Here is a 16,346-nt window from a genome sequence, read left to right on the forward strand (position 1 = left end):
ACTTTCAGTTTCTTTGTCTCTCTCTGTCTTTCTGGTGAGCACACGCTCCCTATAGCAGGAAACTCTCCCAAAAAAAGGAAAATTTTTAAATTTGCCAGAAGGCAACTGTGCTCATCAAGAAGAGACAGAGAAGAGAGAGAGAGAAGTAGAAAGCATCCCACAATGGGGCATGGTCACACTACAATCCCTCCTTCAGTTTTCCATTCTTTTAGGACTTTGATGTGCTCACACATGTGCCAAACATGTTTTTTGAAGTTTCTGGAACCAGAACTTGAACCATGTGGTTAGCCATGTGGGATCTGGCTCTCTGAACTATCAGGCCACGGGGCCAGCCCCACCATCTCCCAAAAAGAATTTTTTTAAGCATAGCTGTCTTTCATTGTTTGAACACTGCCATTCAATCCCTTTCCCTCAAGAAAATCCCAAGAAGCCAGGCAAAGCACTCATGTGTTTATCACATTCCTGAACAAACATGGAGGGGGAGTAGAAAGGAATGATCAAAGATTCTTAGGAGGGCCCAGCAAGTGGTGTGGTGGTTAATGATGCTGAACTTCCACATGGCCAACTGTGGTTCAAGTCCTGGACCTGGCAGCTTGCTTTCTCACTTTCTCCCCGCCCCTCCCAAGTCAGATTAAAATAAATAAAGTTAAATAAAATCATTCTAAAAAAAATAGATTCTTGGGGGGGGGTGTAATAGCCTTTCTAAGTTAATATGTTTTATTCCAGTGCAAAGAATGCCTACGTTTTTGGTCTAGAGGTGAAACAGGAAAACGACATTTAGGGGATTAAAATTAATCACTGCATTCTTCATTAAAATCACACTTAGCCCTAAAGTAAAGCTGTACTTTTTAAAGAAATAAATATGAGATGTAAGCCAGCACAATGAACATATCTTCTGTGTTTTGTTACCCTGTCTGCATTCTAGATTAGACAAAATGCTTTCCATGTCCGTCGAGGGCTTCTCTTAGAAGCCCTCTTTCAGAAGTGGGACTGTGATTGCTCAGGTTTCCTGGATCTGAAGGAAGTTGATAAACTATTGTACACATATAAGGAGGGAATGGAAAAAGAATCTATGAAGAAAGGTAAAATAAAAGAATAATCTTCTTTTTCTAATTTTTAAAAAAATTCTTCCATGAGCTAGAGATACAGAGAAAGAGAGGACCAATGGGTCCATAGCCAAGATCCACCCCTAACCTTCAACAAGCCTGGGATCCTGGAGAAGCATGTGCCCAGTGTGCTTAGGGAGGTCTCTGACCTTGAACTGGGAACTTTCTCATGTTGGATTGCCTCACGGAGCATTGTGTTTTGCTGCTGCATCACAATCTGGCCTCTGAGAATGTTCTTATTTAAGTTGTGCTAATAACTCGCACTCAAGTTTTCTAGTTCTTTTATATATTTTCAGTTAAAATATTGGTTATTCTGGCCTTTTGGCTGGAACCGCCATCTTCCAGTAATTAACCAAAATGACGAGCACAAAGGGAAAGCGGAGAGGGCACCCGATATATGCTCTCTAGGCCTTTTAGAAAACAGTTGTTGCTTTGGCGATATATATGTGAATCTACAAGAAAGGTGATATTGTAAACATTAAGGGAATGGGTATTGTTCAAAAAAGAATGCCCCACAAATGTTACCATGGCAAAACTGGAAGAGTCTACAATGTTACCCAGCATGCTGTTGGCATTGTTGTGAACAAACAAAGTAAGGGCAAGATTCTTGCCAAGGGAATCAATGTGTTTATTGAGCATATTAAACATTCTAAGAGCAGAGATAGCTTCCTAAAACGTGTGAAGGAAAATGACCAGAAAAAGAAGCCAAAGAGAATGGTATCTGGCTTCAACTAAAGCACCAGCCTGCTCCACCCAGAGAAGCACACTTTGTGAGAACCAATGGAAAGGAGCCTGAGCTATTGGAACCTATTCCCTATGAATTCATGGCATGATGGCTGTTAAAAATAAACTAATCTGTGGTCTATAAAAAAAAATTGGTTATTCTGTTAATATAAGTGTGAGATACCACTTCATATATAATGTGACTACAAGTTTAAAATAGGAAAATAACAAGTGTTGGCAAGATGTAGAGAAATTGTGGGACCAGCAGATGGCATAATTGTTAAGTTACTGGACTCCCACATAGTCAACTGTGGTTTGAGTCCTGGACCCAGCAACAGCTTAACCCTCACACCTGGGGTGTGTGTGCATGTGTGTGTGTGTGTGTGTGTGTGTGTGTGTACTTGGCTAAAATCCCAGGGGGAGAATGGAGGAGAAGTGATTGCTGCATGACCATCCCTCCTTGGGGGGGGGGGGGGGGGGTGATTTCTTGCTTTCTGTCTTTTCTGTCTCTCTGGTGAGCGCACACATGCTATAGTGAAAATCACTCTCTTTGAAAAAAAAATGTAGAGAAATTGAAACCTGTGCATATTTGTCAGCATAGTCAGGAGTGGAATATATTGCAGAGGGCTTTGTCCAAGACCTTCACTCTAAATAGTTAGATTCTCTCTCTATGGACCTGGCTACCTTCTTGAGGTTCCAAGAACGCAAATTACTCCACAGTTCTGTTTTTAATTCTTGTCTTATCTTTTTGCCATCACACAGTCTGATTAACCTCTCAAGTCTAACAGGCTTGTAAGTTTCTCTTCAATTTACTAAACTCATTATTTTTAGTGACTTTTTCTACCCCTATGTTATTTTTCTTTACCAATTAATACTTCCCAATCAAAAGCTACTAAAACTCTCATTTTGGTATAATAAATTATTTTATTAGCTCCCAGTTTAAGGGATTTTACTTATTGTTAGTTTAAGGATTTATCTGGTGACTTTAATATATTAGATTTTCAATTTTTAAAGTATATGGTGCATAAAAGAAAGACTTGTCGGTGTTAAGTTTTTCAGCCCTTTCAAAAATCATTGTATTGGGGAAACCAGCAGTTAGCGTAATAGCTATATCACTGGATTCCCACGTAGTCGACCACGGTTCACGTCCTGAACCCGGTGGCTTAGAACTCACGCCGGGCACATGTGCGTGCGTGCCCAAGATCCCGAGAGGAAAATGGAGGAGAAGGGATTGAAGCGTGGCCATCCCCCATTGTGTTTTCTCACTTTCTATCTCTATGTCTCTCTCTGTCTGTCTGGCGAGTGCATGCACCCTATAGCGAAGACCTCTCCAAAAAAAAAAAAAAAAAAATCATTGTATTGGGACCAGCAATTAGCGTAGTTAGTGTAATAGCTATGTCGCTGGACTCCCACATAGTTGACCACGGTTCGAGTCCCGGACCTGGCGGCTTAGACTTAGGCCAGGTGTGTGCACGTGCGTGCCCAAGATCCCGAGAGGAGAATGGAGGAGAAGGGATTGTGGCATGGCCATCCCCCTTGGGGAACGGTTTCTTGCTTTCTATCTCTCTGTCTCTCTCTGTCTTTCTGGCGAGTGTGCATGGCCTATAACAAAAACCTCTCCAAAAGAAAAAAACATCATTGTATTGACTGATGTTCAAATGTACCTAAGTTATCACTTGTCGTATTCTTCAGTAAGTTGTCTTCATACATTATACTACACTGCTTACCTTAAACTTCATCCAAAGACAATTCATTTAATGAAATTGCAAAAGGCATAACGAGGTTGTTTCTATATAAGAGAGGCATGTTTCATAATTCATAAATATATTCTACAAAGAACACTAGACAATACTCAGGATAGTTCGTCCAATACTGGATCTTCACTAAGTGGCCATGTGACCTTTGACAAGTTACTTAACCTTCGTGGACCCAGGTGTCCTTGTTTGTAAAATGAAGGCATTAGACATGATGAAGTCCAGAAATTAAGGATACTGTTATAAGGAAGTTCTACATGTTGGGGTATATGAAGTCTAATTATATGGAATTATATAGAATCCTGTATGAGTGCAGTACAGCAATAGGGATAGGTAAAAAACATAAAATGTAAAGGGCCAAGGGCAGCGAGCGAGAATGAGAAAAGCAGTGAGGAGCCAGAATGTGCTGCCAGATGAACATGTAAGCAGAGCACATCATCCTCTCCAAGGGCAGGCTTACACAAAATGACTCTCCATGAACAGATTGGTAGCCACTTTGTCTGAGATGATTGCTTAGCTTAGCAGATGCAATAAAGACGAAAAATAGATTTAGCCTCTTTTACAAGAGAAAGAAAATCGTGAATTTGAGCTCTTAGCTAATAACTAATTGGCAAGGCTTCAAATAGCTTTTTTGTTTGTCTGTTTATTGTTTTGCTCTACAGTGCTTATCTCTTCTGTGTCCAAGATTTTTAAAAATGGAGATTTAATTAGCGTAAAGTCACAAGCTTAGAAGTTTCTAGAAATGTTTCTGCTGGTGTACTTAAAATGGAAGTTTTCTGTATGGAAGAGGAAACTTGAAACTTCTGGCTAGTCATTTTCTCTTTTTATTCCTAATAAAAAAAAATACAGCCTAATCTTTTAGGCAGAAGTATCACAAAGAAAAAGCTGTAGTATATGTGACCTGTCTACACTATAGAATTTTATTTATTTTTTCTTCAATGAGCGAGAGTCAAAGAGAGACAGAGAGACAACACCCCTAAAAGGGTCATGATGCTGTGATCTCCCCCACCCTCAGCCTTCAGCCAGCCCTAAATCATGGCAGACATATGCCTGGCAAAGTCAGGAAGGCTCCCAGATATGAACCAAGGATCTTTCCATGTAGGATTGCATCACAGAACATTACACTTTATTCCTATGCCACCGTTTCACTCCCACATGGTAGAATTTAATGGAACAAATCACTCTTCCCCTTTTACCTCTCATGGAGTAGATATTAACATTTACAGTGTGTTTACCTTTTGTTTTTCTATTTAAATGATTAGATTATCTTTTTAAAAAATAATTATTTTATTTGCTATTATTATTATTATTTTGTTTTTAAATTTGACCAGAGAGAGAAAGGGAAAGCAAGAAAGCAAACTACCAGGTCCAGGACTCAAACCATGGTTGGCCATGTGAGAATCCAATAAAAAAAAATACAGCCTAATCTTTTAGGCAGAAGTATCACAAAGAAAAAGCTGTAGTATATGTGACCTGTCTACACTATAGAATTTTATTTATTTTTTCTTCAATGAGCGAGAGTCAAAGAGAGACAGAGAGACAACACCCCTAAAAGGGTCATGATGCTGTGATCTCCCCCACCCTCAGCCTTCAGCCAGCCCTAAATCATGGCAGACATATGCCTGGCAAAGTCAGGAAGGCTCCCAGATATGAACCAAGGATCTTTCCATGTAGGATTGCATCACAGAACATTACACTTTATTCCTATGCCACCGTTTCACTCCCACATGGTAGAATTTAATGGAACAAATCACTCTTCCCCTTTTACCTCTCATGGAGTAGATATTAACATTTACAGTGTGTTTACCTTTTGTTTTTCTATTTAAATGATTAGATTATCTTTTTAAAAAATAATTATTTTATTTGCTATTATTATTATTATTTTGTTTTTAAATTTGACCAGAGAGAGAAAGGGAAAGCAAGAAAGCAAACTACCAGGTCCAGGACTCAAACCATGGTTGGCCATGTGAGAATCCAGCACCCTCACCACTGTGCCACCTGCTGGCCCCAAAATGATTAGATTAGCTTTAATATATAAATTTCTATTTAAGTAAGTAGGACATTTAACTCTTTTTTAAAGAATTATTTATTGAATTTTATTTATCATCATCATTATTAAAATTGTCTATAGGGCACATGTGCTCACCAGAGAGAGAGAAAGAGAGAGAGAGAGAGAGAGAGAATGAGAATTCAAGCTGCTAGGTTCAAGACTCAAACTGTGATTGGCCATATGGGAGTCCAGCACCCCAACCATCACACCATCTGCTGGCCCCTTTAACTCTCTTAAAGTTAGCATATTTTGGCAATGCATTCTGTCACCAAATCCTAGGAATCTTGAATATCAAGAACCATATCTATTTAAAAGTCTCATTGAAAAGCACACAAAGTGTTTTTCAAAGAAACTGAAAAATGATCAAATGATAGTGTAAAACTACTGCTATTCCTTTGCTCTGGAACTCTAGGATAAGAAACTCCTCAGTCTTTGCTTGGTTTCCATGACCTTGACACTTTGGAAGATGATAGGCTGGTTGGTTGTAGTATGTTTTTCATTTGGGTTTGTGTAATGTTTCTTCATGATTAAGTTCGTGTTATTCATCTTTGACAGAAATATATCACATAAACAATGCTGCGTTCTTCTCACTGAATCCTCACAGAAGCCCCATGATAACTTTAACCAGTTAAGATGATTCTGTCAGACGCTTCTACTTGAAAGTTACTCTCTCCTACTTTGCAATAAATATGGATTTTGTGGGTATACTTTCAAACCATATAAGCAGTCCTTCCCTTTGATTTGTCAAAGTTTTTCTTTGTTCATTTATAGCAGTATATATTCATGGTTTCCTACTTTATTGAATATGTTATAATCCAATATTATCATTATTTGCTTTCGTGCTCATATTGTCACAAATTTAGACACTAGGAGTCCTTTCAGTCTGACTCCTGGGTCTTACCCTCCTTACTCCTAACATTTTATTATGAAGAATTTTAAAAAGAGCAAAGCTGAAAATTTTACAGTGATTAATATACACTTAGATTCTACCATTAATATTTTTCATCATTAAAAATGATTTCTCATTTACATTTAATTGCTGTATATTTTTATGGCATACATTATGGATATTCAAAGCATACATGTAACATATGACTATCGATTCATACCATGTACATTATTTTCAACAAAGAACTTTACATTCTTTTGACTGTTAAATGCTTTTTCCCTAAGTCCCTCCCACCTGCTCTCTACTTTCCATCAACCTACCATACAATCTCTGATATCTACATTTGCCCTCCCTACTACCTTTTTTTCTTTTTAATTTGCTATAGGGAGAAAGTGGAGCGAGAGAGAGAGAGAGGGGGAAAGTGAGAAATCACTTTATTGGGGGATGACTATGCCTCGATCCCTTAACCTCCATTTTCCCTCTCAGGATTTTGAACATGAATGCACATATGCCTGGCATGTCTTTTAAGCCACCGGGTCTGAGATTTGAACCACACAGTCAGCCATGTAGGATCCAGCTGCCATAACCACCATGCTACCTGACTGGCTCCCTCCTCGTTAGTGTATCTTCAGATCTTTCTGCCATAGAGTGCAAACATTTGGCATATATTGAGCAGAAATACACAATGTTTGTCTTTTGTAGTCTGGCTTATTTCACTTTACATTAAATTTATATTTATCCAGTGTGAATCAAATGACAGAATCTTGCCATTCTTTATGGCTGGGGAGCAATCCATGGTTTATATGAGCCACATTTCTTCAATCCACTCATCAGTTGTTGAACACTTAGGTTGATTCCATATCTTAACAATTGTGAATATGCTGAAATAAATATGAATGAGCAAATGTCTTTCCAACTGAGTGTTTTCCTGTCCTTTGAATAAATTCCAAAAAGTAGAATTACTGGATCATATGGTATTCCAATTTGTAGATTTTTTTCTCCCTAAATGATTATTTATTTAATTTTTATTTATTCATTCATTTATTTTAATTTGACCAGAGAGAAACAGAGAAAGAGAGGGAAAGTGAGAAAGCAAGCCACTAGGTCTAGGACTCAAACTGTGGTCAGCCATGTGGGAGTGTGCACTGCCTTAATCACCACGTCACCTGCTGGTTCCCCAATTTGTAGATTTTTAAAAAGTTATTTATTTAACTAATTTATTATTTTTTTTAAATTTTTGCCATAGGGTACCTGTGCTCACCAGAGAAAGAGAGAGAAAGAAAGAGAAAGAAAGCCATCAGGTCCAGACTCAAACCACGGTCAGCCATGTGGGAGTTCAACACCTCAACCACCATGCCACCTGCTGGTCCAGTTTGTAGATTTCTGAGAAACCTCCATATTGATTTCCACAGTAGCTGTACTAATTTACTTTCCTACCAACAGTATAGGAGGGTTCCTTTTTCACCACAACCTTGCCAGCACTTGTCCTTCTTAGTTTTTTTGATAATTGCCATTTGGACTGGTGTTCAGTGATCTTTCATTGTGGTTTTGATTTACATTTTATTTATGATAAGAGATGATGAACATTTCTTCATATGCTTTTTGTCAATTATGTCTTTCTTAGAGAGTTATCATTCAACTCATTTGCTCATTTTTAAATTGGATTGTTCTTCTTTTTGCATTTGGTTGTTTGAGTTCCCTACATATTCTGGTTAACAATTTCCTATCTGAAGCATCATTTGTTTACAGATATTTTTTCCCATTCTGTGGATTGTCTCTTCACTCTATTGTTTACTTCACTGTGTAGAATATTTTTAGCTTGAAGTAATTCTACTTATATATTTTTGGAGTTATTGCCCTTGCATTAGGGGGTCTTACTCAAGAAATCTTTGCATATTACAGTGTCTCCAAGTGTCTCCTAGTGTTTTCTCCAGTAGTTTTATCTTTTGAGCTTTATGTTTAAGTTGTTAGTCCATTTTGAGTTAATTTTTGTAAATGGTGATAGTGGGGAGTCTAGTTTCATTTTTCTGCTAGTGGATATCCAATTTTCCCAGCACCATTTGTTGCAAAATACACTTTATTTTCTCCACTGGGTTGTCATGTGATCTTTGTCAAAAACTCATTGCTATATGTTGTTGGGTTTATTTCTGGATTCTCCATTTGTTTATGTGTATGTTTTGGTGCCAGCACCATGCTTTTTTGGTTATGATGGCTTTGTAATATATTTTGAAGTCAGGTAGCAAGATGCTTTCAACTTTACTTCTTTCCTATATTATTGCTTTAACAATACAGAGACTTTTGTGATTCTAGGCAAACTTTGATTTTTTTTTTCTTTTTCTCCAAATAATGTTAAAAGAATTGTAATAGGAATTGCACTGAATTTGTAGATCACTTAGGGTAATGTTGACATTTAAACTACACTGATTTTTCCAATCTATAACAAGGGATGCCTTTCCTTTGTGTGTGTATTTATGTGTGTATGTGTATATATCTTTTTTCATTTCTTTGTTCAGTTTTTTGTAATTTTCATAGTAGTAATCTTGTACTTATTTGGTTCAGTTATTCCTAGATATTCTTTTCTGTGTATCAATATTAAAAAAAAATTCTTGGTGGGACCAGCAGTTGGCATAATGGCTATGTCACTGGACTCCCATGTAGTCGACCGTGGTTTGAGTCCCAGACCCAGTGGCTTAAACTCACACGGCACGTGTGTGTGTGCGTGCCCACGATCCCGAGAGGAGAATGAAGGAGAAGGGATTGCAGTGTGGCCATGCCCCCTGGGGGAGGGAATTTCTTGCTTTCTGTTTCTCTGTCTCTGTCTTTCTGGTGAGCACACGTGCCCTATAGCAAAAACCTCTAAAACAAAACAAACAAACAAACAAAAACAACTCGCGATTAAGACCAGCAGATGGCGTAATGGTTATGTCACTGGACTCCCACATTGGCCAACCACAGTTTGAGTCCCAGACCCAGTGACTTCAAACTCATGCCAGGTGCGTGTGCACACATGCCCAAACTTCTGAGAAGAGAGTGGAGGAGAAGGGATTGTGGTGTGGCAGTCCCCTCTGGGGAGTGATTTCTTGCTTTCTGTCTCTCTTTTTCTTCAGCAAACACAAACCCTCTATAATAAAAATCTCTCTCAAAAAATTTAAAAGAAAGAAAGAAAAAAAAACCCTCATGTTTATCTCAATACCTCCAACTTTAATCCAACACAATAGGGTTCATTCTAGTTTTCTCCCCTTTCCATTTTTGTAACTTCCTTTTTCTTGCTCGTGTTGTCCTAAATATGTTTATTTATTTGATCAATCTCCCAGTCATTCCATTAGTTCTCCATGGAACTAATCTTCCATCACTGCTGCTGTCCTTTCTCTCACTTTGAGGTCCTTATTACTAAAATTCCAACACCTGGCCCTAATCTTCTCTTCTCACATGGTTGCCCTCCTCATTCTGCTCAGGCTATGACATCCCGCAAGATTGCCTCTCAAGTGGATGCCCTTCACATGTGCCCTAGGTTCTGCCACTTCAGACCAAAGCATTTTCTCACATAGGTACCCTCCTCAAACCTTTCAGGCTTTGACTTCCCATGCTGAGCAGACCTCCTACCTGGAAATCCTCCTCACTTTCACTGGGCTCTAATTCCTCATGTTGGACTGCCTCTCCACATAAATATTCCCTTAATCTTGTTTAGGTTCTGTCTTCACAGGCCATACTGTCTCTTCTGTTGGATGCCCTCTTTACCTTGTTCAGGTCAAATACTCCATGTTGTGATCCACCCCACATGGATGCCCTCTTCATCTCACTGAGTTCTGACACCCAAGCTAAACCACCTCTGTGTAGGGCCATCCTCTTCACCACATGGACTTAAGGTTGCCCTTCTACCCGGAGGATACCTCCTTACTGTACTCTCAAGTTTTGACAACCCATGACAAACCACCTATGCACAGATGCCCTCCTTAACCCATTTGGACCCTTATACCCTGCTATGTGCCATGTTGACTTTCCCTGGCCAAGAGCAGTTTGCTCTGGCCCACCTCATGATCTTAGGAGCAAATTAAAAAGGGAAAGGAATAAAAAGAGAAAAAAGAGAAGAAGAAATAGAAGAGGAAGAACCCACAAGGTACTTTAAAAAAAATTATTTTAGGGACCAGCAGTTTGCGTAATGGCTATGTCGCTGGACTCCCATGTAGCCGACTATGGTTTGAGTCCCAGACCCGGTGGCTTAAACTCACACCGTGTGTGTGCGTGCGTGCCCAAGATCCCGAAAGGAGAAAGGAGGAGAAGGGATTGTGGCATGGCCATACCCCCTGGGGGGTGATTTCTCATTTTCTGTCTCTCTCTGTCCTCTCTGTCTTTCTGGCGAGCGCACGCACCCTATAGCAAAACAAAACAAAAAAGTATTTTATTTAACTTTATTTATTTATTTTAATTTGACCAGAGAGGGACAGAGTGTGAGAGAGAGAGAGAAAGCAAGTCACCAGGTCTGAGACTCAAACAGTGGTTGGCCATGCAGGAGTCTAGCACCCTTAATCACCATGCCACCTGCTGACCCCAGTACTTTTAATTATTCATTGGGATCTTTTTGGTTCAAGTCACAGAAACTCCAACTTGAAGTTCTTAAGCAAAAATTAAATTATTGGTTCATGAAATGGAAATATCCAGGACTAGTTCAGGACACAACTAGATTTGAAAACTCAAATAATGCCATTAGGACAAGTGCCTGGTTCTTTTTCTCTTGCTTTCAGTCTGGCCCTACTCTCTTCTGTCTTAACTCCTTTGTAATACAACCTCTCCCCTTGTGATAATCTCCTCACATCACAAGTCTCACATCCTCACAGGTTCATTCAAGTCCAATGGGAATGAAAAGGAAAATATCCTCCTCCTAATCACTCAAACAAAAAGTCACGTTAGTCTGTACTAAACCAACCACTCTGACTAGAGGAATAGAATGCCTTGACTGACTTAATCTTGAGATGCATCCTCCACCTCTAGAACTGTGAGTGGACTTCCACTCAAACACATGAACTGAAATGGGAGTGGGCTGGTTTCCTCAGAGCAAATTGGAGATACAAACACCAGGAGAAAATGAATGGAAGCTAAAGAACAACAAAAAAAAATCAATAAACGTTCAACTATAAGAATGAGAAGAGTGCACATAATAAGATGACTAAACTTATCAGGCAGTATTTGTTCATTGTCAAATAAATGGTACAGAATGGATGTTATTGTCCTTCATGGGAAGGAGAAACCACAGTGGAAGTCTTCTTGAGCAAGGAGAGACTTTGATTCATACTTTAAAAGGGAAAGATATGTACTCTTTAAAGAGGAAGGGTCCATAATATGACTTATTAATTTATAAGGAATGTCAAAGAAACTAGCACATATATACTAGGAGATATACAAAAATGCTCACAGTACTGTTCATAAGAGCAAAATGTTGAAAACAACCTATACACCCATTAACAGAAGGATAAACAAATCGATGATGATATGATCACATGATGGCATACAATGATGAAAATGAGTGCGTCACAGCTGCAGGAATAACAAGGATAGATACATTAACGTTGGATTAAATAGCAAGTTCCAGAAAATTATAGTTTGATAAACTTTTTCTAAAGTTTACAAATTGGCAAAACTGAACAACTGAAAACATGTTTATAAGTGTGTGTGTGTGTGTGTGTGTGTGTGTGTGTGTTTGTGTGTAATGCTATATTGTTATATAACTGTAACACTATCAGCAAAAGGAAAAAGAAGGGAAATATAACGCTAAATTTCAGGATATTGCCAGAGTTGGGATATGCAAGAAGGCAGTTGATGGAAGAGGGCAGGACGTAAAGGGAGATGTAAGATACTGGTAATGTTTAGTTTGGTAGTGGATTCACGCTTGTACAATTACTAAAATAAATGAGATTTGAATGCCAAAGTATTCAAGGCATGGTTAGGGAGCATAAAAGAATGAGTATACCAGAGCAAATAATTCCTTTATGATATTAGAGGCAGAATGGAAATAGATGGGACCCAAATGTGGTAGGATGAATTATGTAACATGAATTATGCTTGAATTTAGTTTTATATGAATTATAAATTAAATCAATAAATTATATTAATAATAAATCAATTATAAAATGATGTTTAAAAACTAGCTGGGGGTTATAAAAGTAGGAATGGGGAGGCGTGGCCATGAGACTTACTGCCAAGGCCCAGCTGTAGTAGTGTGCATTGGTTGACTGAAGCCACATGGGAAGCCCAAATTCAATCTTTGGCCTGCCCTAAAAAAGTGGATGCAGTGTCATGCACTCAAAGACCCGACCCAGCTACTTGGAAAGATGAAGGAGGAAGATCATGATATAGTGAGACCCTTCCTAAAAATAGTGATATAGTGACAAGTAGCAGGGTAAGATTAAGTGGCTTATTGGATATGGAAGGCAAAAGGTAGAAAGGAATTGAAGTATTAGGTCTTCTGGAAACTCATGATGTATTTTTCTGTTTGTCTATGCAAAACTGCATCATGACTTTACCAACAACAACCCAATAGATCCTAGAGTCTTACCAGGTTAAGTAGTACCATTAAAATAAATCAGGGCCAGGACTAGCAGTTGGTATAATGGCTATGTTGCTGGACTCCCATGTAGTCGACTGCAGTTCAAGTCCTGGACCCGGTGGCTTAAACTCATGCTGGGCATGTGTACATGCATGCCCAAGATCCCGAGAGAGAAGGGAGGAGAAGGGATTGTAACATGGCCATCCCTTCTGTGGGGTGATTTCTCACTTTCTGTCTCTCTGTCTCTCTCTTTCTGGCACGCAAAAACGTCTCAAAAATAAATAAATAAATAAATAAATAAATAAATAAATAAATAAATAAAACAGGCTGGCAGATGGCATGGTGGTTGGGGACGCTGAACTCTCACATGGCTGACCACGATTTGAGTCCCAGACCTGGTGGCTTACTTTCTCACTTTCTCTCTTGCTCTGTCCCTCTCTGGTCAAATTAAAATAAATAAATTAGTTTAATTTAATTTAATAAGTCTTTTAAAATGAACAAATAAATCAAAACAAGGACAGCAACTGACATGGTGGTTAGGTACTGATACCTACATAACCAATTGCAGTTATAGTCCTGGACCCAGTGACTCTAAAATCATGCCAGGTGAATTTGCATACACATCCAAGATCCCACGAGGAGAATGGAAGAGAAGCAATTGTGGTGTGGCCATTCCCTCTAGGGAATCATTTCTCACTATCCCTCTCTGCCTCACTCTGTCTCTCTCTGGAGAGTGCATGCATCTTATGGCAAAAATGAAAGATTAAGAAATAAAATAAAAATTAAAAAAAAAAACAGTATAGATGTCATAGGAGTTACATTTACTTCAGCATGGGAAGTCTGTAAAATATTCCTATGGGCTCGGAGATGCCTTCAATGTATCTGGTTTTCCATGGAGAGCAGTTGTCAAGGACTTCAGTTTGCTGTAAGAAGAGAATAAAATTTTCTCCCATGGATAAATGAACTTTTGGTTTGTTCTTGCCTTTATGTTTTTATCTTTTAGCTAAACTACACATCCAATTTCCAATGCCACACCCTAATCATGAAGTGAGGTTGTCTTCAAAACAATTTCAGAAGTACATAGAATTGGTCGTGTCTGAACTTAGGGGCAATGAAGATCAAGTTCTGGAAAGTGTTGTGGAATTTCTGATGGATGCTTTAGAGAGAAGCCATATTGAAAGTCTGCGGAATTGTGCCAGACGGAAGTGGCTGCACCATATCCAGCAAGCTGCAGAGACAAGTGGGGTGTCCCTGGAGCCAGTGTACACTGAGACCTTTAAAGCCCTCACCCAGGTATGTTTCCTAAAGTGATGTTCAATGGTTATCAGAGGGGCATGGTGAATTCTCTTGAAAAATCAGTAGATGGTGCTATAGATGTTTTATTCAATACAATACATTACAAATGACCCAAAACCTAGGAAAGATGCAACTGGAATAATTACTGGTTGATGAGATAGAAGCAGGGAAGAAAAATAGAAAAGACCAATGTAGGAAAAAAATGTCTTGGGTTCTCATTTCATTTGTGCTGAGAGTCAAATAAGTCCAGAAGAGACAATGATAAATACCAGCAAGGGGATGTGCAAACCATTCAAGCTACATTTCCCTTGTATAATGTTCTGGAAGTCAGTTTAAAAGAAAATATTTAAATCATAAATTATTTCTAAAGTAGAATCCAACATTACACCACATTTTATGGAACTGTCTAGAACCAAACTAAGATTATTATAGAATCTTGTCACTTAGGGGACCAGCAGTTAGTGTAATGGCTATGTCGCTAGACTCCCACGTAGTTGACTGCAGTTCGAGTCCCGGACCCGGTGGCTTAAACTAACACCAGGCGTGTGTGCGCATGTGCCCAAGATCCCAAGAGGAGAATGAAGGAGAAGGGATTGCGGCGTGGCCAGCCCCCCGGGGGCTGATTTCTTGCTTTCTATCTCTCTGTCTCTCTCTGTCTTTCTGGCGAGCGAATTCGCTCTATAGCAAAAACCTCTTCAAAAAGAAAAAAAGAAGAATCTTGTCACTTAGAATACATGGTCCTGGGGCCAGCAGTTGGCATGGTAGTCAAGGTGCTGGACTCTCACATGGCTGACCGTGGTTCAAGTCCCAGACTTGGCAGCTTTGCTTTCTCACTTTATTTCTCTCTCTGAGAGACCACGTGCTCTCTCTGATGAGTCCACATGCTGTATAGCAAATTAAATAATAATAATAATAATGACAACAAATAAAATAAGTATTTTTAGAAAAAGAATACATGGTCCTGAGGGATCAATGCCCAAAGTCTTGCAACCTCCTCAGAGCCTTCCAGATTTCTGCTTCTCCTGGACTGAAACAGTACCATTACCTTTTACATACATTACAGTTCTCATTAACCCAGAGAACCTGTGCTGTTCATCTCAGCTAGCAACACTTGCTCATTAGAATCATCAACTGAATGGCTGAATTTTCCAAAACAGTTGAAAATGGTGCTGAGAGACCTCTCAGTGAAAAGCTCTACTCCAACTTATTGGAGAGATCTGTGATACTCTAAGAGAAATATTCTACATATTTGTTAATTACTCCATAGATCATGCATGTGGACAGGAGGATGAAAGGCAAAAGAAAAAAGAATGAAAAACAAAATTCAAATATACAGAAAGAAGATATAAATAATAAGAAAAGTGTCTTTCATTTCCCTATTTATTTGTGTTTAATATATGTGCTAATGCATAATATTATCAGTAACATAATAATATTGGGGCATCAGAAAAGTCATGAAGGATTTTCTTATGTTTTCCTATGCAAAAATGTGTCAAGACTTTTCTGACAACCTGATGTTTTAGGTACAGGGTGTTTTCAGCTATTAATTAGAAATTACAATTTCAGGGCATCTGCGGTCTTGGGCCCCAAGAAATACTTTCCTTAAATGACATAGGTCAAATACCCAAACTGTGATAAGAATTCCTTGATAGCAATTTTTTTCACATTAACATCATGGTCAAGAATGAAATGAAGGGGGCCGGCAAGTTGCATGGTGGTTAAAGGTGCTGGACTCCCACACGGCCAACCACAGTTCAAGTCTCAGACCTGGTGGTTTGCTTTCTCACTTCCTCTCTGTCTCTCTCTGTCTCTCTCTGATAAAACTGGAAAATAATAATGATAATAATAATTAATAAAGTTAAATAAAATAATTCTTTTATTTAAAAATGAAATGAAGATAACATTCTTGCTCTAGCTCGCTAAAAAAAAATTTTTTTGAGAGAGATTTTTGCTATAGAGTACGTGTGCTCGCCAGAGAGACAGAAAG

General features: G+C 38.7%; 1 protein-coding gene across 1 annotated transcript in view; it reads left to right on the forward strand.

Moving 5' to 3' along the window:
* EFCAB5 (EF-hand calcium binding domain 5) overlaps positions 1–16,346 on the forward strand; it is a 155,488-nt gene that overhangs the window by 110,560 nt on the left and 28,582 nt on the right. The window contains exons 14-15 of the mRNA XM_006165478.1: positions 926–1,082; positions 14,067–14,356. Coding sequence (XP_006165540.1) covers positions 926–1,082; positions 14,067–14,356 — 447 coding nt within the window. The remainder of the gene's footprint in view (positions 1–925; positions 1,083–14,066; positions 14,357–16,346) is intronic.

The sequence above is a fragment of the Tupaia chinensis genome, unplaced genomic scaffold (genome assembly GCF_000334495.1).
Source record: "Tupaia chinensis unplaced genomic scaffold, TupChi_1.0 Scaffold143921_1, whole genome shotgun sequence".
NCBI classification, from domain to species: domain Eukaryota; kingdom Metazoa; phylum Chordata; class Mammalia; order Scandentia; family Tupaiidae; genus Tupaia; species Tupaia belangeri.